The sequence below is a fragment of the Sphaerodactylus townsendi genome, linkage group LG01 (genome assembly GCF_021028975.2).
Source record: "Sphaerodactylus townsendi isolate TG3544 linkage group LG01, MPM_Stown_v2.3, whole genome shotgun sequence".
NCBI lineage: Eukaryota > Metazoa > Chordata > Lepidosauria > Squamata > Sphaerodactylidae > Sphaerodactylus > Sphaerodactylus townsendi.
In genome coordinates, this window is record NC_059425.1 from 64,028,703 (window position 1) to 64,053,276 (window position 24,574).

A 24,574-nucleotide genomic window follows, 5' to 3' on the forward strand; every position below is an offset into this window, starting at 1 on the left:
CCTGTACATATTTCTTCAATGGGGCAAATAGTGGCCTACCAGCTACAGGACACAACTGAGATTTTAAGAAAATGGGGATGGGGATTAATATCCTTCTTGGAGGCTCCAGCCACTATCAACCACAGTTAAAAAAAAAGCATGGAAAGTCCATTCATAGAACTTCCATTGTCATGTCATAGTACCCTCATGATTCTGTGAATTACTTAGACAAACTTTTGCTTACGGTCTTCTGTGTGCTCCACTACAACAATTCCAACTCACAAAAGAACTTACCAAATGGGACAATAATGGGACATGTGATGCTGTAAGCCATAATGACTGTGAACACGCATAGCGTCCAGGCATACATTGCTCCAAACTCATACTGAAATGCTTGTTGCTGTAAAGAAACTAAATATTAGGCTATGGAAGGAAAACATTCATGGAGTATTCATGGAGCATTCGTGATTGTTTCTATGAAAGCAGGGACCCAGTGACCCCCATGCTTTCTTCACATGCCTATTTCTGCCTCCACCTCTTCTTTTCTACTATCTTCAGCTCCAACCACAATCCTTCAGCTAGTCAAATTTCAGTACACTTCTTCACAGTCAACTGACATGCCAGACTTTTGTGTGTAATTACATGCTCTGTGTTAATTAATAAGATAAAATTTCTGCAGATATTCCAGGGTAAAGCAAGTGTGTCCCCATTATTGGCACAGATACGAGCAGTGTCACAAATGTCTTGTGAATGTAGCAGGGCTTAATGGGCATCCCTTAAGGCTGTTCAGTTTGAAGTTATGCCAGCAACAACCTTGTTGTATTTTTAAAAACTGCCACACAACACACATAGAACAAAAAGTCTTACATCCCATCCCGCCTCCAAGCTCTGGCATACAGCAACACACCAATGAAGCATGCAGCTAAGCTAAGCTAAACTAAACAATATAAATGCCAGCCAGGGCACTTCTAGCTTGAATAAGGCATAAATAATAAGGCATTACAGAAAGTCTTCACACCTGTTTAATATTTTTTCTTTCAGCAGTAGATTTGGCCAACATCATGCGAAAGGTATAAAGGATGAGGCCAGGCAAACGGAGTAGTTCCATTCCATTACCAATGAAAGCTGATGCTATCACGTAATTCACAAAGAAGGCTCCCTGATCTGGCAGGAAGACACACCTGCAGCACATTTTTTTTAAAAAAATAAGAAGCCAGTCAGTGATGGGATGCACAGAGAAGCCTCTTTAGGTCTTGGCTGTATCCCACTGGGTACCAAACCTTCACATCAGAGTTCCATAATCCCACTCCCCTGACCACAGTTCAATGAGTACCTCCCCCTCTGTCCTGCATTTTGTTTAATTCTGAAGTTTTCTGTGCATGTGCCTCAGAATGCCAGAACCGTCCTGTTTTATTTTGGAAACAGTTACTAATTTTATCTTTTTGGCACCAATTTATCAAAGTTGGTACAGCATTTCTCTTAGCTACTAAATAGCAAGATCTGTAACAGTTTGTGTGATTATATCTGGAAAAGTAACTGCCTGGAATGGTTTTTGCATTTTAATGTACAGCAGTTTTTTTTAAAAAAACTGTCAATGGTTATGGTTTATTCAATGAAAGGTTCTTGCATCTGTATGTTCAGATACCCTTTGTTACATATCATCATCCTTGGTCTGAGCCCTGGCAGTAAAAATTCATCAGTAAAGATTTGTCAGTAAAGACAGCCAAGAAACTATTGGGATATGCAGCAAGGGAGCAGCAATTGATGTGCTCCTGGATGCCTCCTTAACTATGGAAGCCCAGGTGACACACACAGCCCATATAACATTCTTCCTTCTACACCAAGTGAAGCAGGTGCCACTCTACCTTTCCCATCTCGACCTTGCCACAGTGACCCACACAACAGACCTCCAGATTAGATTTCTGCAATTCACTCTATGGAGGCCTACCCTTGCACCTGCTCTGGAAGCTCCAACTGGTCCAGAATGCACAAGTGAGGGTCCTGATGAGGACCCTGTGGCAGGTACATATCCAACCAGTGCTCTGCCAGCTGCACATGCTCCAGGTAGAGCACCAGATCAGATTTGTAGTTATGTACAAAGCTTTAAATGGTCTGGGGCCCTCTCTCAGGACTGTCTCTCATGATACATTCCCCAAAGAGCACTTCAGTCTTCAACCAGTAATTTATTGGTAGTCCTTCACCCTAGAGAAGTTAGGCTAGCCTCAACCAGGGCCAGGGCACTTTTGGCCCTGGCCTCAGTCTGGTGGAATACTCTGTCTAGTAAGACCAGGGCCCTGCACGATCTTATGCAGTCTTCAGGGCCTGTAAGACAGAGTTGTTCCACTGGGCATACAGTTGAGGCGGCTCTGACACCATCTGGCCTCCCCATGATCCCCTTTTCATTGTGCTGTATTAATTAGTGTTAACCCTCACAGAATTGGTTATCATTCTTTGCATCTTGGAAAATCATTAATGTGTACATTATTAGGATGTTTTAATGTTAGTTTATTGTGTTTTTAAATTGTGAGCCATCCCAAGCCAAAAAGGGGAGGGGCAGCCTGTTAAATCCAATGAAATAAAAATTAAAAATATTTGTTGGTATGTTTTTTCCCCTACCCTCTGAGGAAAGGGGAGAATACCTATTCTTTGAATTGCCTGTTCCTTCTGCAATATAGAGACAACACACACACACCTTTCGCCATCTCAATTCTGTCTTCCTCTTAGAAGAAAAGGGATGCTTCCCACCCCACAACCCCCTTTTTTTCTGAAAGTTGTAGAGGCTAAGAAGAGACACAGAAAGCCCTCTGCTTACTTCCAGAGTCCTATATAAAGAAGGGAACTGAGGGCACCCATTTAACTCTCTCATATAATACCTGGAAATGAATTTCTTCCTCCTTTCCCTGTTCTTGTCTGCTAACTCTAGATATTTGTTTTTACATAAAGCTTAGAGCACACTTTCTTCTTTCCTAGGTACAACCGGGGGTTGGAACACTAGATAAAGGCTGCCAGTACAACTCCTTCTGAGGCAATGTTATTCAGGATATAAAGTGCAGCGGTATCTCCTGGATTTGCAGTGTAATTAGAGCTATACTTCTATTTTCCCAAGTTAACCAACACTACTGGGGAATTAAACTGTTGATACAATGACTACAGAGAAAGACAAATTCATTTTTTCTGCTTGCACAAGACCACAAGTTTTTGTTTTTTACTTACTCTAATCTCACTTTAGATTCAGCAGATTCTCGGTCAAACAACCAACGAAAGAAGAAATCCAGACTGGAAAAAGGCATGCTTAATATCAGTTTTATAAACTCAGCACAGGGTAAAAACTTGAACTGTTTTTAAATGTTTGTCCTCAATAAAGACAAAAGAACTGACATCCTACTTATTTCAGTGGGTGAAGTAGTGCTTTTTATTGCATGGAGTGACCCCCTGGTTCATCAGAAGGTCATGTCTGAAGTTCCAACATATAGTCTAGGACAGTGGTGGCGAACCTATGGCACAGGTGCCAGAAGTGGCACTCAGAGCCCTCTCTGTGGGCACGTGCAGAGTCGCCACCCCCACCCCCCACACACACATCTAGGCTGCCCTGGGCCACTGGGCTCGATTATTAGCATTAAACCTAAGACCTAGTTTTGGGGAAGCAGTGTAGGTAACCCTGTTCAGCGCTGTTAAACTCCACTGCTTTTCATGTGAAGAACTAAAGCACGATCCTTTACCTGGGAGTAAGCTCAGTTGCTGGCAATGAGGCTTGCTTCTGAGTAAATCCTCCTAGGGTCGTGATTCACCCATTGGAAGAGTTGCACGGTTACTTCAAAGCAAAGCCACTGACTACCACCAAGCTTACTCCTGAGTAACGCATGCCCCGGAGCCAACCATTTTTAACCTCAGTCTTCAGGTTAAATTGCTGTGTTGGCACTTTGCAATAAATAAGTGGGTTTTGGGTTGCAATTTGGGCACTCAGTCTCGAAAAGGTTTGCTATCACCCGTCTAGGACATTTCTGCTATTGTATATAAAAGGCAAAGGGAATGTAATATGATCTTTACCTGGTTAAACCAAGTGAAGGCAGAATTAACACCATGAAGATCACAAAAATGTAGATTTTATGCATCATTATTCTGTTTTCACCAGACCTACCAAAAAGGGCATGATTAAACAGCTATTACTTTAAAATCACAGGCACAGCTGTTATTTTTCTTTCTAACATTTTGACCATTTGAAAAATTATTGCTTCTGTCTTTGTTGCTTTAACTACAAAACTTTAAAAATACTCAAAATCAATCATTGAACTACAATTCTTACAACTCAATCCACATTAAGCATGCCACATGACTTCCAAAACATACAGCAAATTGCAAAAGCAATCCAGTACACTATTGCAGCAAGCCTACATGACAGCAGATTAATACCAAAAACAGGAAGACAGGTTCATTGAAAGGAGACAATAATTACTTAAGAAATAACATAACCATTGCTTTGGGGCACATATAAGGTCTTAACATTAACACAATGAATTCAGCAGGAATGGGGATATTAAGATTTACCAGCTCTATTTTCTAAACTGTCTGAACATTTCCCCTCAGTCCTAACCTTGTCCTCAACAGTTTTTGAAACCTTTAACCAACTAAAAAGGTAAGAAGATGTGCTCTTTACTTTGTCCAGTGTGATTCTAATAGTGTCGAGAAATAGACAATAGTTGGCAGCAAAGCTGAAAAGGACCACAGAAGGACTGTAGGGAAGAACTGGCTAACAACAGGGTTCTGAAAAAAAAGGAATTGGGAAGAATGAGAGATGTAGCTTGAGTACAGCTGTGATGAAAACATAAATATTACATTAGCTTTTAAAGATACACAATCCACTGAAACACAGCTTGAGCTATAGAAGCATTTTTAAGGTATTAGCTAGAATTTCATTAGAGATCAAATTCTGCCCTGCAAATCAAGGCCAGGGATTAACTTCAATAATAAACAGCATTATTAATTATGATTTATTGGAAAGATCGACATTATCATGGTTTTATCTCTCCCAAGTAGCTTGTATCGTATTAACCCATTTTCTTCTCACAACATCACCATTAAGTAGACTCGGCTGAAGGAGAGAATGAGAACTCCATGGCTTAAGTATGGGTTTGACCATGTTTCCCAAGCCCTGGGGCAACATTCTCACTCTTATATCACACTCACTGTAATTATTGACTTCATTTATATCCTGCCTTTCTCCTTAATGGGGACTCAAAATCAGTTTACATCGTTCACCTGTTTTCCATTTTATCCTCACACAAACCCTGTGTAGTAGGTTAGGCTGAGAATGTGACTAGTCCAAGGTTACCCCACATTTTTTTTACAAGTAGTATTATTTTTAGTTCTTAGACCTTTACAGTTTGGATAAATCCAAAGTAAAACTAAGCACACCAAAAGGAAAGAAAGAAAAGAAAAAGGAAGCTCAAGACTATAAACCCACAAACAAGGTTGAAGGGATAGTTCTTCCATACAGAAAGAATAGATGCTAAAACATGGAAATAATGTTCTACTTACATTAAGATAATGAATGGGCTTGGTTACATTGAACTTATCCATAGTTGAAATAATGATGGAAGGTGTGGTCAGGAAAAAGAGCACAAGAAAAAGCAACAAATTTATGCAAAGCCATCGAAACCACCAGTTTAGCCCTTGAACTGAGAGGTTGGTCCTGTCAAGATAACAACAGAGTAAGACTTTAGGCTATCCAATAATAATAATGAATAGCAGGCCATATAACTCAGAGGTCCCCAACCATAAAAGCCATAATATAAATACATGAAAACCCCAGCCAATTAAAACCAAAAAAGCATAAAATATCTAAAAGTAAAGGTGATCGATCCCCTGTGCAAACATTGGGTCTATACTGACCCATGGGTGATATCACATCACAATGTTTATTAGACAGACTCATGGGGTGGTTTGTCATGGGGTGGTTTGTCATTGCCTTCCCCAGCCATCTACACTTTAGCCTCAGCAAGTGGGGCACTCATTTTACTGACCTCGGAAGGATGGAAGGCTGAGTCAACCTCAAGCCAACTACTGGAACTCAGGTCGTAAACAGAGCTTTTGACTGCAGTACTGCAGCCACAGGGAGTGGTGGGATTCAGCAAGTTCGCACCACTTTGGCAGAACCGGTTGTTAAAATGGTGCTTGTAAACAACCAGTTGTTAAATTATTTGAATCCCACCACCAGAACCTGTTGTTAAATTATTTGAATCCCACCACTGGACAAAAAATCCTCAGGCTAAAAGCAGGTTGTAACAATTATTAAAGAATCAAACCCCTAGTTAAAACCCTGGTTGAAAAGAAATACTTTGGTTAGGAATCTAAAATAGTAGGGCAGACACAGGCAAGCCTGGTGGAAGAAAGGCAAATGTGGCCCCTCTGAAAAAGCCCCATCTCTGGTAGCCGCTTGCCTTATAGCAAAGAAAGCACAGCTTGTGAGGAGGACCACAACTGGCAGGCTGGATAGTATGGGAAGAGGCTAAATGACTTTTAGTGTTATATTCCAATATGCACAACAGCTAACACAAAATGAATAGATGTTGCAGAAAGGTGATTCTAAACACCTGCCTGTGTGCAAAGGTAGTGTTTCTGCTTGTACAAGAAGAATCTGCCGTTTCCACTATTTTTCTTCCTCTCACCCACAGCAACTATTTGTGCCGCATCTCACACCACTCTCCACCCTGCCCTAAACATTTGGAGAGGGGTAAAGGGAGAGCAAAGGACTGTATCAGGAAGTGCAGAGGGCCCCCACCCTACAAACAAACCCAACTTATCAGTGAAACACTCTTCTTAACCCCCACCTTCCTTCTTTCCTTCAAAATTAAAAATATCCATGTATAAGCAACTGGAGAAAGGCAAAAAAAATTACCAGCAAATGTTCTGTGGATAGGTAGCATATGCAACATTCCACTTTGAAATGCACAGTTCTTTGCTGAAGGCTGATGGCTGAGGTGGTTCCTTACATATAAAACCTTGACATTTACAGGCATTGAAATCTTTTAGAATACTGTAGTTAAAAGAAAATAGTTTAGCTTTTATACTTGGAAATGGCCAATATATGTACAGACTGTTCAGAAAGATAACTACATCTGATCAAAATAGTGCCTGAACATCAATGTCACTTGGTCAGAGTAGAAGAGGGCGAGTTGGATTTATATTCCCCCTTTTCTCTCCTGTAAGAAGACTCTAAGGGGCTTACAGACTTCTTTCCCTTCCCCCCTTACAACAAACACCCTGTGAGGTAGGGTGGGGCTGAAAGAGTTCCAAACAACTGTAACTAGCCCAAGGTCACCAGATAAACCGCCACAGCTCAAGTGGCAGAGTGGGGGATCAAACCCGGTTCTCCATTCTCCCCCCCCCCCCACCACCACCTTTGGCAGTCAACTCACCTCTACCTTTGAACCTCTCCATACCTACCCCCTCTCATGCCCCACCCTTGCATACTTCTCTTACACTCCACCCTTGCTGCTATCCCCACTATCCCCTCTCTTGGCACTCCACTCATCCTCCAGAGGGCTTGAAGGAGGGGGAATCTTATACTGCTCCCATCCCCAAGTCTGATCCAGACCCCACCATCTACTACTGAGCCTGGCAGCCAGTGACTACTAGCATTTTCCTTCAGTACCACCAAGTCCAAAGCCACTGTCCAGGTGGCTTGGAGCTGCTCTAGATGTCTGCCAGTGCAGAGGCTGGGACAGGAGCCATTGCAAGCGTTCATCAATGAGGCAGCCAGGCCCAGAGTGGATTCCTGCAGCAGATACTATTTTAAAAGGTAAGTATGTTCTCTGCATTTCAACTCCACCTCCCATTTTTTAAAAAAAATGTTAGATTTTCTACAGACCTAGGGTGACCCCCAAGTTTGCAGAAGCATTTGTTTGGGTAATTGTGGCCTCATTTGCAGATTTAGGTATCTGCAGCTAAGGGAAATTTGATATATAGATACCGAGTTAAATAATATACTTACTATGTTGCCATGGATTTCTCCTGGAATGTAACAAAAGCCATTCCCAATGGCTTATCATAAATAACTGCCTCCTCTTTCATATATTCTTCAAAATATTTATTGGCAACTCTAGTGTAGTAATCTATAGCATCCTCCTGTGGAAAGCAAGTTTCTGTTGCAGATCAGTATTGGATCAAAAATGAAACAGATCAGATAACCAAAAGGACTTCAAGTGTATAAACAAATGCATAACAAAATTTTAAAAAGTTTTAATCATAGATTAATTACAATAAAATAATAGCCAGTAGAACACACAAACCATTAAAAATTGCTCTGCTGTACATAAATCCCTTTATCAATATGGTGGATAAATCATTAAAGTAATTAATACATAGCGACCACCATCTGGTTGTGAAAGCCTTCAACTATACTTTCAATGTTTTTTTAATCTAGGGAGCTCAGATTCTCCCTTTAAATCCACTCCCAAGGGGGTGGATTTAAAGAGAGAACCTGGGGAAAATTTGAGGGTGCCTGTCAGGAGAGCAATGTTTAAGCTAACAGTACCAAAATTTTAGGCTATCTTCAGGAGACTCTCCTGATGAAACCACCCAGGTTTAGTGAAATTTGGTTCTGGGGGTCCAAAGTTATGGACCCTCAAAAGGACCCATCTACCATTAATCCCATTGGAAACAATGGAGGATGGGGCACCCCTTTTGGGGGCCCATAACTTTGGACCCCCTGAACCAACCTCCACCAAACCTGGGTGGTATCAGCAGGAGACTATCCTTATGATACCACCTAGGTTTAGTGAAGTTTGATTCAGAGGGTCCAAAGTTATGGACCCTCAAAATGATAGCCCCACCTACTATTAGATCCCATTGGAAACAATGTAGGATGGGGTCACCCCCTTTGGGGGTCCATAACTTTGGACCCCTGAACCAAACTTTACCAAACTTGGCTGGTATCATCAGGAGAGTCACCTGACGATAGCCTGAAATTTTGGTGCCGCTAGCCTAAAAACTGCACCCCCTGCAGGCCAAAATTGGGAAAATAGTAAAAAATACAAAAAGCCACAAACGAACCTGCATTTTTTGCGCCCACCACAAGGTGGCGCCCGGGGCACTTGTCCCCGGATGTCCCCATGGTAGCTACACCTGTGAATAACAGTGATACAATAAAACCAAATAATAGTTTAATACATGGTGTCCAAATTTCCCAGCAAAGATGGGGAAAAGGAGGAAAGGGGAAAAGAGGGGAGGAAGAAAGGAAGTGAAAGGGAGGGGGGAAACCAGCTACAGTGGACAAATTACCATTGCAGCTCTCAACCGTAACACCCACATTATCATTTATAAGTTAACATTTTTCTATTTAAATAGTAAAACATCAGAGATGTTCATGTTTTCAATGTAATCTTCCACAAGTTTAGCCAATTGGGAAGTAACAATAATTTTGTACCTTTTCACAGCCTTTGATTTCACAACAACACAACTGCCCGAGTGGTTTTGGGTTTATGAGAAACCGTTTTCCATCTTTCTGATACATGTGGGTATAATAAACCGCACTTTTCTCTGCCTTTTTTCTGGATACAAAAAGCAAAAAATTGGGATGTAAAAGTAGATAACACCAAAACTGTCTTATAAACTCGTGTTTCCATGCATATAACTTTCTGAATCATGCAGATGAAATCTACATATATTAGCATACATGCATTGTATGGTGAAGTGGTTAAGAGTGCTGAACTAGGATCTAGGAGACTCAGATTCAAAGCCTGCTGGGTATGAACTTGGGCCAATCATACTCTGGCTAACCTACCTCACAACTCTGTGGCAAGGATAAAATGGAGAAGAAAATGATGTAAGCTGCCTTGGGCCCCCACTGCATATAAATGAAATAAAATAAATTTTACATTAAAACCCTGTTGCTAAGGAACAGCAGTGGCATAGTGGTTAAGAGCAGGTGAACTCTAATCTGGAGAACTGGGTTTGATTCCCCACTCTGCTACTTGAACTGTGGAGGCTTATCTGGTGAATCAGATTAGCTTGTGCACTCCAACATATGCCAAGCTGGGCTAGTCACACCTTTTTGGAGCTCTCTCAACCCCACCCACCTCACAGATGGGTGTTTTATGTGGGGGGGGGGAGAGAAAAGGAGATTGTAAGCCCCTTTGAGTCTTCTTACAGGAGAGACAGGGAGGGGGGTATAAATCCAAACTCTTCTCTTCTAATAATCCTATATATATATATATGTGTGTGTGTGTGTGTGTGTGTGTGTGTGTGTGTGTGTGTGTGTGTATATCTATATCTATCTATATCTATCTATATATCTCCAAAGGAATTTCTGCCCCTTAAATTTTATATATATATAAAATATTTATCCAAACTCTTCTCTTCTAATAATCATATATATATATATATATATATATATATATATATATATATATATATATATAGATAGATAGATAGATAGATAGATAGATAGATAGATAGATAGATAGATAGATAGATAGATAGATAGATAGATAGAGAGAGAGAGAGAGAGAGAGAGAGAGAGATCTATATATATCTATATCTATCTATCTATCTATCTATCTATCTATCTATCTATCTATCTATCTATATGATTATTAGAAGAGAAGAGTTTGGATAAATATTTTATATATATATAAAATTTAAGGGGCAGAAATTCCTTTGGAGCAAGCTTTTGATGTTTTTGGACAGAAAGGTATTTATACTGTACAAAACACACACAAAAAAATTCAAAGGTCACTTGGCACATTACAAAAATAGGGATTCATCTGTATCAGTAGTTCTCAATCTGTGGGTCGAGACTCCTTTGGGGGTCAAACGACCCTTTCACAGGGGTCTCCTAAGACTCTCTGCATCAGTGTTCTCCTGCCCGCCATGTCCCCACCACACCCTTGCACTGGTGCACGCCCGGTGCATCTCGCACCCCCTATCCCCTTGGCGCTACGCCACTGGCATGGATATTTATCGTACGACAAAGGAAAATTACATAAAGAGTTCTCTAATCATTACATTAGAAGAAGTCTTCTCTGGGTTTGTTTAAAATATAAAACATTTATAGCAAGTGCAACACCATTATGGTTGTTCCCAGTCGAAGCTTGTTCTAGGAAAGAAGTGAATATGAAAGCGAAATGGCCCACGTATCGAGAATTGTTGACCTTTAAAAATGACAAATGGGAACTTAAACCCATGGATTAGAATTCAATAATGAGATAACGGGAAGTCATTATTTGATTATTTTTCTTTTTTGTTTATCATGTTATTTAGTATTGATGTGGTGGTGATGTGAAAGTGTTTATTTTTTGGTTTTTGTTCTTGTGTATGTTGAGAAAATAAAAATGGGAAAAAAACAAATTGGCAAAAGGTCTTGGTGAAGTAATAAGATCTTATCTGCAAAAAACGTTCACAAAAACCTCACAGGTAAGATCCAGATTTCTAATAATTTGGGGCTTCTCTGACAAGGCTGTCAATGACTGAATTATCCTAAATAATTATCATTTCATGGCCTTCACTGCCATCTCACTTTCACACTTGCCACTTTGTAAAGAATTCTCTGCCAAATTCATTCTAGTCTTTTCAGTTCTTGCATTTTTCTCCTCAGTTCAAAGGTGCATCAAGGAGTGAATTTTGAGCAGGAAAGGAGAGGGAAAGGAGAGGATGCCGGGGAGTGATCTTGCTGATACCCTACGAAAATCAGCTATGCCAATCCACAACCAGCTCATCCAATGAGTTGCTGAGAAGCATCAGATCCTGCAGAGCATTTCAGAAACCAGTAGGATCCATGAGTCTTCACGGGCAAGCATAAATCAGCTTGCCGCCCATACAAGGAAAGTTAGGCATGTCTACATGGGCCTTCAGGGCATAATGGTCCAACCATGGCACTCTATAAACAGAGATATGTCCCATATTCATATAAACAGAGATATGTCCCATACAAATAGAGATATGTCCCTTACTCAATTAAATCCAGAGTATGTTCTGCTTGATGCATTGGGACTGATACGATTGTGAGTGTCCCAGGGCTACCATGGACAACACTAGGTCCAAGATCTGTCTGGAAGCAGCTGCAACAGAATGGGCATTCAAATACCCCAGACCCAATTGCCTGGGAAACTTCAAGGTCCATTGTGAAACCACCTCCACTGTTAGAAGGTCAGTATACCAGTCACACAGCCAGACTCTCCTCAGTATCCTGCACCAAGGCCATACATGCAACACCTGGAATTTCTGGGGGTGGTGGGGGGTGGGAAGGAAGCCTCACCATCAACACTGCTAACTCCCAACCCTTTGTTTGGGACTGATGGAGGACCAAGAAACTGAGGTGGGACAGTTCTTTCAGGGTGACAGTCACGCCCTCTCTTATCCAGGTCTCATCCAGGTCTCAGTCATGCACGCCAGGTCCACTTGATGTCTGGCAGGATCATGGTTTTATTGTTTATGAACCTGGCATTACACAGCACCATTGGAATTTTCATTGGAATTTTTCTTACTGAAAATTATACTTCCATATTTAATGCATGCAAGCATTTCCAGAGTGATGCTAGAAATCACTTTAACCTTCATAACATCTCGTCTAAGGAAAGATTTTTGCTGCTAATGAATTTGTGTTTTCACCAGAAGGTTATTCATAAACATACCTCTCTTTGTACAGCTTGGTAAGTTTGGATACATCATAACATAAGTTGACCTCTTTCACACTGCAGGTCGGATATGCTTCACTGAAAAATGATTTAAGAGATATGTCAGAAGAGAGCATGAATTTACACATTGAGATTCCAGAGCCCATTCTCAACTGGTACAAACTCCTTCAAGGATCAATGTCAGTAGAGTGGGCTTACTGTGTTGCCTGTCCTGTGCACTGCCACATAAATTTATCTGCTAGCTGCAGTTTTGGAAATGGATAATATGGGGCCTCCATAATAATATAGAATGCCACATCAACAGCTTCCAGTGCCAAGGATCCTTTAAAATGCGTTTCAAGGGCTCTTGAATGTTCCATAAAAACTACAGAAACTTTCTTCTCCATTTTCTACTTTATTTACAGTACTTTAATTAATGAAGAGATTAGCCAGGCTAGCTGCCAATACAAAACAGGATATGATCTCTCTCTGAATGGGCAATCTAGAGGCTTACTTACCCTCTGATGTCATTATATTAAAAAGGTAGGATTATGTTTCAATTACCTTTTTAATCTTACCCTTCCACAAATTTTAGGGCTTTCCCCATGCTATTTCAACATGGAGGTAGGCTTACAGATGTTGATTGGCCCAAAGTCACCCAGTGTCACAGATGGAGGGCTTGCCACAACACCCAGTGATCTCCACGACAGAGCAGGGATTCAATTCCATTCTCCCTGGTACAACTGAACACACTAAATTCCTAAGTGACATGCTCAGACAATCAATTTTTAAAGAAAAACTCATCTACAAATAAAATCGAATAGAAATTTTGAACAGACTAGGCATTTAAATAAACAATGATACATCTTGTTAAAGAAGCTGAAACTGCAATTACACTACATTAGATTACCGCAGTGTGCTCTACATGGGGCTGCAAACAAAGGGTGTTTGGAAGCCACAGCCTATACAAAATGACAGAATGCTAACTGAAATGGGTTGTAGGTACCATATCAGTTCAGTGTTGTTCCATCTATACTGGCTCCAGACCAGATTCCAGTCGAATTCAAGGGGCTCGTTATGACCTTTGAAATTCTATACAGCTTGGTACCCACATATCTTAAGGGTCACCTACTCAAATATGAACATACCCAACCACTGTAGTCATTTTCAGGAACACTTCTTCCTCATCATCTGAGGCTAGATGGGTGGCAACCTGAGAATGGGCCTTTATAGTTAACAGCACTAAAATTATGGAATTCCCTCCCCATGGAGATTCATCTATCCCTCTTGATTCCTTCTTCTGATAGGAAGCTAAGACTCCCTCACTGCTCCTTGTTTCTGTCTTTTTCTAGTATGCATTTTTAAAAGCTTGTTTTAATGGATCTGATTAGTTGTCCCAATTGGGGACCATACATTGGGTAAAAAAGCAGCATAAGAATGTTCTGAACAAATAAAAGGGACTTTGATTAACTTACGCAAAGTGGTTTTCTAGGGTTTTTTTCTGAGCACTTTTGGGAAGGCCAGTTATGAACAGCGTATGTTTTACCTACGAATCAAAAGTATCAGTTTCTCAAATAAAAGAACCAGAGAAAAAATACATAAATAATAGCAAAGTGAATATTTCAACTTAGGCCTTTTGCCCTTCAAATACATACAGTATAAGAAGTGTATTAATACTTGGTTTGTTAGAAATGTTTCCCACACAGAAATGGGCTTGTGTTTTCTCCCTGTTGATACTGCAGCTACTCAGATAAAGCAGTGGCAGTGGGGCTTCCACATGGCATACCCATGCCTCAGTCCCGCATAGCAGCCACTGTTCCCCTGCCACCACTGTGGGGAAAGCAGAACCGCTTCTTAACAGCATCCAAGTAGTGGCAAAGAGCCTACGCACAAGTGACCCAGGTCTGTTTCTCAGTTGGTTTCATTTTCATAGTGCTACTGACTTAAAGGGTTTGTAAAAACTCTTCAGCCCTCCCCCCTCAAAAACACAAGATTAGGTCTACATTGAATTTAATCCAAAAAGAAATGGCAGGGTGAAAGGAAGATCTTTTCAATGAGTACAAGAAATAAGTTTCATACATTCACACATAAATTTGTTACACACGGCTCATCACTACACTCATACTAAATAGGCTTCCAGATAAAGACAAGCAGTGACGTAAGGGAGGTTTTTTATGGGGAGGTTCAGGGGTGGTAGGGTCATGCCCCACCTGCCCCTAGGGGCGTGGCCACACCTTCCCAAGCCCCACTCCAGGCCTCAGTGCTTAGAAAAGCAGCTCTCCGAGGGCAGGGACAGCTAAATCCCTTACCCACCCACACCCCACCAACTGGGCTCCCAGCCAGCAGCCAGCAATCCCTTCTGCCCTCCCCTCCAGGCAGAGGCATAGCTAGGGAAAATGGAGTCCAGTGCAAAATCTGAGTTTTGTGCCCCCCCCCTCCAATGGGTGGCCGCTGGGTTGCTGGAATCCACCCCCAAACAGCATCACTTTCAATGGTGTTTAAACTAGGGAGCCCAGAGTCTTCATTTAAATCCACCTTAAAGGGAGAATCTGGGGTCCCCAGTTAAAACAACATTGCAAGTGATGCTGTTTTGGGATGGAGTATCCCCTACCCTGAAGCATCATCATTTTCAATGTTTAAACTGGGGACCTCAGATTCTCCCTTTAAATCCATGCCGAAGGAGGTGGATTTAGACGGAGAATCTGGGGACATTTGGGGGGTGCATGATGTCAGGGGTACACTTGTTAAACTAGCAGCACCAAACTTTCATGGTATCTTTAGAAGACTCTCCTGATGATATCACCCAGGTTTGGTGAACTTTGGTTCAGGGGGTCCAAAGTTATGGACCCTCAAAGGTGTAACCCCCCATCAGCAGTGGCATAAGAGGTTAAGAGCTCATGTATCTAATCTGGAGGAACCGAGTTTGATTCTCCGCTCTGCCGCCTGAGCTGTGGAGGCTTATCTGGGGAATTCAGATTAGCCCGTACACTCCCACACATGCCAGCTCGGTGACCTTGGGCAAGTCATAACTTCTCAGAGCTCTCTCAGCCCCACCTACCTCACAGGGTGTTTGTTGTGAGGGGGGAAGGGCAAGGAGATTGTAAGCCCCTTTGAGTCTCCTACAGAAGAGAAAGGGGGGATATAAATCCAAACTTTTCTTCTTCTTCTATTAGCTCCCATTGGAAACAATGGGGGATGGGGGCATCCCCTTTGGGAGTCCATAACTTTGGACCCCCTGAACCAAACCTCACCAAACCTGGGTGGTATCATCAGGATAGTCTTCCAACAAATCCCTGAAATTTTGGTACTGCTACAGGCCAAAAACCAAAAAAACACTTAAAAATACAAAAAACCCACAAACGGGGGGCGGAGCTTTGGACATGTAATGGGGGGGTTGAACCCGAGGACCAGCCCCTTACCTACGTCTGTGAAGACAAGTAGCTAGATTCAGCTATGCAATGTCATCATAAAGCCCAATACTTTCTGGCCTCATTCTGAATAGGAGAACATTTTCACCCTATTAAACAGCATTCCTTGAAAAGCCAGTGAAGCAAGTATATGACTGAAGACACCTCACCCTCACCCCAGCAGACTTACAAATGATAAATAGAAATACATTAGAAATAATAGAAACTTACTAGGTCTTCTTCTTTATATGTGATGGAGTTACTGTGATGCTTCATGAAGAGGACTGTCAAAACCAGATAGATAACAGCAAACATTGTGTGAAGCCAGAGGAGATTGGTTCTGTGGGATGCAAAGTGTTAGTACAAGAGTTACTAGATCAAACCATGATGAATTGGGAGACCTGTCTCTACCCATTCTGCCAATCTTTGGAGCGTCTAGCAGTGCAGTGCCAAAATGGGGTGCCCATTCTCTTCACTGGCTCAGTGTTACCCACAAGGACAGAAAACCTGCCTGGACTTGCCCTCGCCCAGGTCAGCTTTGCAAAACAACTTGCCTCATACCTTCCTAAAGAGATTAGGAAGAAACAATGACTTTCAGCTGAGAAAGTCAGTTCTGACCTCCGGCCCTGGTCTATCTATTTCCCTGAGACAAAGGGCATACTAATATGATCCCATCAAGAAGCTTCCTGAAAGCCATCCTCCAGCAATACTAATATTATTTCTACTCTCTAACTTCTCTCCAAACCACTTTCATCAGCATCACCTTTGTCAAGATGCTGTGATTGACTCAGCTTCCTCTCACTCCTTGGATTAGAACATTAAGCCATGTACCATAGCCAATAGTTTAACTCTTCACCAGGAAGACCCTCTTTGTCCAGGAAGATTAAGCTCCGTTGGTAAGTGCCAGTCACACAATCCAGTAGTGAAGAAGTCAATTTAGTGCATGCTAATTAGTTAGTGAGGTCAGAAGTCAGTGACCAAGTAATTGACCCTCATTGGTCAGTTAGGTCTCCATGCAAGTCTGCACGTAGGCAATAGCTATTATCTCCTTTGTTACTCTCTGCACATGCTTTCTAGTAGTTTTGGTTAGCCACGTGAAAGTCAAGCAGCAAGCTGGCTGCAGGAGCCAGCTAGTTAGAAAGATATTTCTTGTTTTTCTATCCAAGTTACCCTCCCTATGGAAGTAAACCCTATGTTTCTACAAGAACTGTCTCTGCCTCTTTATTGAGCAAATTTTGCCTTATAAGACGTGTGATAACCGTATCACAACCAAAAGGAACAACAAGCTCCCTTGGCATGGCTAGAGGATCCAATCTTCCTGATAAATTAGCCCCTCGCCCAACCCTTGGTTCAGCTCTGCTGCCTGCCATCTGCTTTCTCCCCACTTTCTTGGAGCCCAGTGCGGGTCACTAGAATCTGTTTCTTGGACCCAAAGCCTCTTTAGGATCTGGTAAAGTATCACCCCTAAAAATCACCCAGACCTTCTAGCTATCTCCAAGTCCATCCACTCAATACTATCTATATCCTCCAGCAATGAAGGAATAAGAGGAGAAGTCCTCCTATGGATTAAAAACTGGTTGAGAAACAGGAAACAAAGAGTGGGTGTAAATGGGAAGTTCTCACAATGGAGAGATGTCGGGAGTGGTGTCCCCCAAGGATCCGTTTTGGGACCAGTGCTTTTTAACCTATTCATAAATGACCTGGAAGTAGGGGTGGGTAGTGTGGTGGCCAAGTTTGCAGATGATACCAAATTATGTAGGGTGGTGAGAACCACAAAGGATTGGCAGAAAGAACTCCAAGTGGACCTTATGATAAATTAGGTGAGAGTGGAGCTAAGAAATGGCAAATGCAGTTCAATGTAAAGGCAAAATGTAAAGTGATGCACTATAGGGGCAAAAATCCAAACTAGCCACATACACTTCCTACAGGGGTCAGTGCTATCAGTCACAGACCAGGAAAGGGATTTAGGCGTCTTAGTTGATAGCTCCATGGGAATGTCAACTCAATGCATGGCAGCTGTAAAAAAGGCAAACTCTATGCTGGGGATCATTAGAAAAGGAATTGAGAATAAAACTGCAAAGATTGTCATGCCCTTATATAAAGCAGTGAGTGCGACCCAGCACTCTGGAGTACTGTGTCCAGTTCTGGTCGCCAAGCATCTCAAAAAAAAGGATATTGAGGAGATAGAAAAAGTGCAGAGAAGGGCAACAAGGATGATTGAGGGACTGGAGCACCTTCCCTATGAGGAGAGGCTGCAGCGTTTGGGACTCTTTAGTTTGGAGAGGAGGGAGGCTGAGGGGGGATATGATTGAAGTCTACAAAATTATGCATGGGGTAGAAAATGTCGACAGAGATAATTTTTTCTCTCTTTCTCACAATACTAGAACCAGGGGGCATCCATTGAAAATGCTGGGGGGAAGAATTAGAACTAATAAAAGGAAACACTTCTTCACGCAACGTGTGATTGGTGTTTGGAATATGCTGCCACAGGAGGTGGTGATGGCCACTAACCTGGATAGCGTTAAAAGGGGCTTGGACAGATTTATGGAGGAGAAGTCGATTTATGGCTACCAATCTTGATCCTCCTTGATCTGAGATTGCAAATGCCTTAACAGACCAGGTGATCGGGAGCAACAGCCGCAGAAGGTCATTGCGTTCACATCCTACATGTGAGCTCCCAAAGGCACCTGGTGGGCCACTGCGAGTAGCAGAGAGCTGGACTAGATGGACTTTGGTCTGATCCAGCTGGCTTGTTCTTATGTTCTTATGTTCTTATACCCTAGGACTGTGTGATTTCTCTCTGTGCTTTGACCATTTGTGTGCTTGCATTTTTATTATTCCACTTTTCTTAATAAAACATGTTAAACTTTTACAAAGTTCTGCAGATTTCTTGTGGAAACTGATCTTTGCAAAAGTTGGCAACAAAGATTCTGAGCTTGCCCAACCTCTCATTAAGCCAGGTCTGTCCTTTGCTAATTCCCCCACACTAAAAAGGGCAGACCCTACCATTCTGGGTAACGTAAGTAAGCTGTCTGTAACATTTGCCTAGACTACTATTCAATTTATGTCTGTTCACTGAAAACAAACATCAGACTGTACACATCTTATAGCTTCCAGTTTAACAACACTGCAAAATGGTATCTGGACAAAAAAAAAGCCACTGCCAATCTTAAGAAATGTACTAGCATTCCAGAGTTAATAGGGCCTCGTAGATTTTTAGGCAGCCAGTAGATTTGTTCCATCTTTAGCATGTTACCTTTCTTTTCAGGCACATTTTCAATGCACATTTCAAGTTACTTACAGGGCAAGAGCTAAAGAACCTGAAATTTGGTTCCAGCAGCCAATGTTTGCTCTGGACTTGTTTTCCTGACCAGGACCTCTCAACAAACTTTCCAATTTAATCAAAACCTCCTGAAGAGTTAACCAGGTTTTATCAGATCACAACAGTCACTTCTAATATAATAAGGTTTTGCATCATTATACAAGAGCATTAGTAGCTCACGTCTTCTTTTATATAATTATAATGAGCTACTGACACGGTAGTATTTATATTACCAAGGAAGAAAACTTTGAATACTCTGTCAACCGGGTGGGCATTTATGTGGACAGGAAATCTATTTCAAATTCAAAGCAGCCCAGGATTAAAAGTTTTGAAGAAAGGGAAGAACATTAGAGTCTGAAACAGTCATACATTTCAGTATCATCATTCTCAAAAGACCAGCAGGGCCAAACAATGGAGTAGCTTGTTTCCATTCCACATTTAGCTGGGAGGGGATTCACCTAGCACTGTAGTATAGGCTCCCTTGTTTCCCTGTGCTGCCTGCCATGCTATGTATAAATCTACTATACCAAGGCAAAAAAAATTCAGAGTTACAAAATTAATTGAGAGATGCAGGGTTACTATATATTTATGAAAAAGTGCAACTTTTCTATGATCACTCACCCAGTTTGTAAGTTGGCTATAGTAGTCCTCCCAAAGCTATAAGGATCTTTTTCTGAAAAAAGGAGAACAAGCTTGTATTTGCATTTTGAACTAATTCATTTGAACAAAATAAAACACTTATACAAATGAAGTGATTTATATTCTTATGCTGCTTTCTCTTATAATAAACTAAGCATTTACTTATTAATCAATGTAGCTAACCAGGCATAGATAGTCTATTTGGAACAGGGAAAAGAACAGAAATCTCAAGACCAACTTGGAGCATAAACGCTGCACATCCATTTTAGCCGGAGGATAGCAGGCACACATTATATACAGGCTGAACAGGAGGGGAGTGATTGAATCATGTTGCCTGCTTTCCTCCCTGCAATCTGATCATTCACTTAACATTTTAATACTTTCATCTGTCTCTCTCTATCCACATTCTTTTCTGGAAGGGACAAACACATGAAAATGCTGAAGTCCCAAGAACTTTTCTTCCTACTTCAGAGCAGTGAGTTTCCACTAGCTTGTTCTGGCAGATTACTCATATTTGTGAAGGAACCTATCAGGAGTTCTTATTTATTTTTTATTTTATTTTATTTTTTTTATTTATAAACCGCCCCATCCCCTAGGGGCTCTTAGACTGAACAGGCTGGCAACAGATATGACCACCTTTTTGAGATCTAGAGCAAACATAGGTAGGGGAGAGGATTCTTCCTCCCTTTCTCTGCCCACACTTAGTTCCATTCCATGTATTATATTTGTAGGCCACCCTTCCCCTTTCAAGTTCAAAGTGGCTTACAAAAATCTATAAAATACAATAATAATATAAATAACCATAAAACAAGAATTAAAAACATAATTCCTAAATCATAATCATAAAAGCTCAATGGTGACAAACATACCTATTATATAATTAATGCCTATGGCTATAAATAGGAGCAAGATGGAATAACAGAGGAGTGGAAGGCCATATATATGGAACACCAATGCTGCCTCAATCATAAGCCTGGGGGAACAGCTGTATCTTACAAATTGTGTGAACTGTATCAGATCCCACATGGTCCAGTTTTGTCCAACAGAGCATTCCACCAGGTTGGGGCAAGGCCAAAAAAACCCTGGTCCTGGTTGAGGCCAGTGCAATGTCTTTTGGGCCAAGGACAGCTAGCAAGTTGTTGCTTGTTGACTATAGTAGTCTTCAGGGGACATAAATGGAGAGGCAGTCCCATAGATATGCTGGTCCCATACCATTTAGGGCTTTAAAGGTAAGTAGCTAAACCTCTGAGAAACTCTGTGAAATACTGTAAGGATTCATCACAACAAGTTATTTTCTACCACTCCCTTCCCTGCCCTTTCAGATGACCAAGGACGAAAGCAGCATCAGTGCGGGAGGGAGTTTCATTAATTCATTGTGAATTACCATGGGCCTTTAACCTGGATACTATTACACTAATATTCTGCACAGCATTTAATGCAATCCTAAGCACTGTGCTTAGACAGCCAGCGAAGTGTAGCAGTGAAGGACTAGGATCTGAGAAACCAATTTGAATCCCCACCCTGCCATAGAAGCTTGCTGAGTGACCTTGAGCCAGACTCACACATTCAGTCTTGACCCCAACAATTATTTGGATTAGAAACTTCCAAGGAATACCATAGGTGGGATGTGAAGGCAGGCAATGGCAAGTCACCTCTGAACATCTCTTGCCTTGAAAACCCTGTGGGGTTACCAGAAGTCATTTGTGGCTTGATGGTAAAAAAAGCACTGTGCTTATAACAGAGGGCATATCTCGTCACCTGCCTTTTGTTCATCCCACAAAGTGAAAATAGAAATGCAGAAGCAAGAGTCTTTGAGCTTTGGATACTGACATACTGTATTCAACAAGGCTGCCTTTATTTTATTAAATTCTTACCTAAGTTCCAGCATCTCAAGAAGCAAGGAAAAGAAACATACATTTTTGAGTATACCATCTTAAAATCCATTCCATATTTTTATGTACATCAGCTATGTTTTCATTCAAGATTATCAGTTTTACTAGAATTAACATTCCCTTAACTTTAACTATCCAGTCTTTTTACATTATCAAGGATCTGGACACAGGTTGTTAGGAATTCAGCGATGGACAAGTCCTTAAATGATAAGTGGTCCATGATTTTTAAAAATGTTTTAAGGTTAACAGGCTATGCAGCTGTTACAGGAAGGGGTGAGGCCTGCAGAGTTTTTGCTGTAAGTAGGAAGTTCCTCCCAAGCAGTCATCCAGCCCCACCCATCTTCTCCTTCCTCCTTCAGCCCTGGAGCAGGCATGGGCCTTAACTGGCTGTCACCACTTTGGTCCTAGACTCAACTGGTCCCCCAGGGCAGTTCCTTGTTCAGCTGGGACATGCCAAGCTGTGTGGCCAACTATGAAGTATGAAGGACTCAGGCAGTGTGAACAAAGAAAACTGGCAGCAAGGCCCAAGTATGAGGGAAAAGCTGTCTTGAGGCTAGTACTGGTATGAAACTAAAAATACATAACAGAGTAGATTGGAGTTTAATTACTGCACACCAATGCACAAACATACGTATTATTGTCAATATCAGCAAGTCCTCAATACTTTGCTTACCAAGTAAGTCACCTGACAGATTGACTGGAAGTATAATACACAAAGACAAAATGGTGATAACAATCAATAGGCAGATGAGATGGCGCTGAAAGGTGAGATAGTGAATGGCATCATCTCCACATTTTTCCTGGAACTCTTCATCACTGCACAACAAATAGAAATGGTAACAAATCAACAAGCAAGGCTCATCAGATGGAATTTGGTTACCAAGCTATGGGTTTTGTTGCATAGTAGCAGCTAGACTAAATTATGCTAGACAGAATATGATCCAGGATACTTCATAAAATGTCACATGGACATAAGAGATAGTAGCAAAATCAGAAGGGGAATAAAGTACAGCTACCTGGAAAGGTGGCAGTCAGTGTATGCTGAACTTGAGTGCAACATATTGCTGAACACTCATTTCTAAAACCTGATTATTCCTTAGGATAAGAAAATCAAAATAAACAAAGTTGTTATAATGGAGCTGACCCCCCCCCCCACACACACACACACAAAGTACAAATCGAAGTTTTATAAAATTGGTAAGTTTCCAAAAATAAAAAGGGGAAACTGCTTTGAAAAAAGGCAGAAACACATCTGTCTTTCATTGCTTCAGAATAAAAAACCCAAAATACACAGCAGTGAACCCCCCCAAATATTCCAGTGCTCCAGTCTGAATTTAACACCCCCCCATAGGTCCCTGCATGCAAAATATATATGGAAGGCAGAACTAAACCTCACCCTCTTCTGCTACTGGATTAAAGCATCAAACAAGGTATGTTAGCCACTCTTACTCTTTAAACCAATTGCCATTGATTGAGAAACATTCTATTTGCCATTACGAGACTTATTACTAGTTGTAATAAGCAGAATTGCTTGCTGTGAAACTAATTGAGGATGTGGGAAAGATAAAAAGCATAGTCCCTATAAAGCTCCCATGTTTGACAACATTTGCAAATTCTGTTTTGGAACTATTTTCCCCCATAAACTCAAATAATGAGCTGAGATCCTGCATCTTATGATCCTTTCATAACGCATTTTTTATTTGAGAGCTTGATAAATCACAGCAAGTCTTTTCTCCCAAATAGCAACCAAAGAAGTCTGAAGGCTAACAGCAAATTTAAATGAAACCAGAGAACTGAGATGCTAAATATAACTGCAAAACATATTCTACAGTGCTGCATACTTAAAACTGGAGTGTCTGAATCAATAAACAGGGGTGTGAATATGTACATGCATATGTACAGTAAAGCACAATGTTATTAGGAATTCCTTTCATTTATAGTTTTCCATTTTCAAAACTGCTGTGAAACAAAGTATAGCAGGCACTATGCGGGGCAAATTGGATAACTAATAATCTATATACTCACTGCATTCGAAAGGCAGCTGCCATCCAAGAACAAAAACCCTAACAATAAACAAAAACAGTAATAATTTGAATTAATATATAGAAGTGGATTCCTCAAGAAACAAGCTCTTTGGCTTTCACCTATGTTTGTAATGATATCAGGACATCATATTTCAGACAGCCACAGAGAATATTTAATGAAATGTAAACTGTTTTTTTAAGAGAGGTAGAAAAAGGAAACTTGGCAGTTGTTAATGTTACCAGAGATATTAAATTAGATGGAGTACACTTTTGGTCTGCAAGACACTGAAGGGCAGGGGCAGGGGTTCATTTCAGTTCCTCAGCCTTCAGGTAAACTGAAGAAAGAATTATGGCAAGTAGCCTTGTGATCAGGTTGGGTTAAGTTTTTCTAAGGCTGAAGAGGCTCATTCCTCTACAGTCACCCAGGTGCACAACCATGTGATATTCCTGGCTATATCATGCCATCCACTAGTTTATGGAAACAGCCAGTGTGAGGTAGTGATTACACTGCCAGGTCATTTGCTCTCTATACTTCTGTCCAGGGTCGGGGCTGGAACAAGTCCCTGAACCTGACGGGACCCCCCCCCCCCCGCATGGCCGGCAACCTGCCATGGGGGAGACCACCGCTGTGACCTCAGCTGGCTGCCTCCTGTGGCCGCTGCCAGATTGGGAGCGGGGTCAGCCAATGGCCCGGTGGTGT

General features: G+C 41.4%; 1 protein-coding gene across 3 annotated transcripts in view; it reads right to left on the reverse strand.

Annotated features, from left to right (window-relative positions):
• Window positions 1-24,574, reverse strand: part of TMEM63A (transmembrane protein 63A) — a 46,929-nt gene that overhangs the window by 12,575 nt on the left and 9,780 nt on the right. For all 3 annotated transcript variants that reach the window (XM_048506334.1, XM_048506415.1, XM_048506492.1), the window contains 15 exons: window positions 23,876-23,913; window positions 22,524-22,666; window positions 19,941-19,992; window positions 16,229-16,337; window positions 14,066-14,136; window positions 12,609-12,689; window positions 9,404-9,527; window positions 7,970-8,103; window positions 6,875-7,012; window positions 5,515-5,668; window positions 4,634-4,740; window positions 4,027-4,113; window positions 3,193-3,255; window positions 998-1,160; window positions 274-379 (listed from right to left, as the gene is read on the reverse strand). In XM_048506334.1, coding sequence (XP_048362291.1) covers window positions 274-379; window positions 998-1,160; window positions 3,193-3,255; window positions 4,027-4,113; window positions 4,634-4,740; window positions 5,515-5,668; window positions 6,875-7,012; window positions 7,970-8,103; window positions 9,404-9,527; window positions 12,609-12,689; window positions 14,066-14,136; window positions 16,229-16,337; window positions 19,941-19,992; window positions 22,524-22,666; window positions 23,876-23,913 — 1,570 coding nt within the window. The remainder of the gene's footprint in view (window positions 1-273; window positions 380-997; window positions 1,161-3,192; window positions 3,256-4,026; window positions 4,114-4,633; window positions 4,741-5,514; window positions 5,669-6,874; window positions 7,013-7,969; window positions 8,104-9,403; window positions 9,528-12,608; window positions 12,690-14,065; window positions 14,137-16,228; window positions 16,338-19,940; window positions 19,993-22,523; window positions 22,667-23,875; window positions 23,914-24,574) is intronic.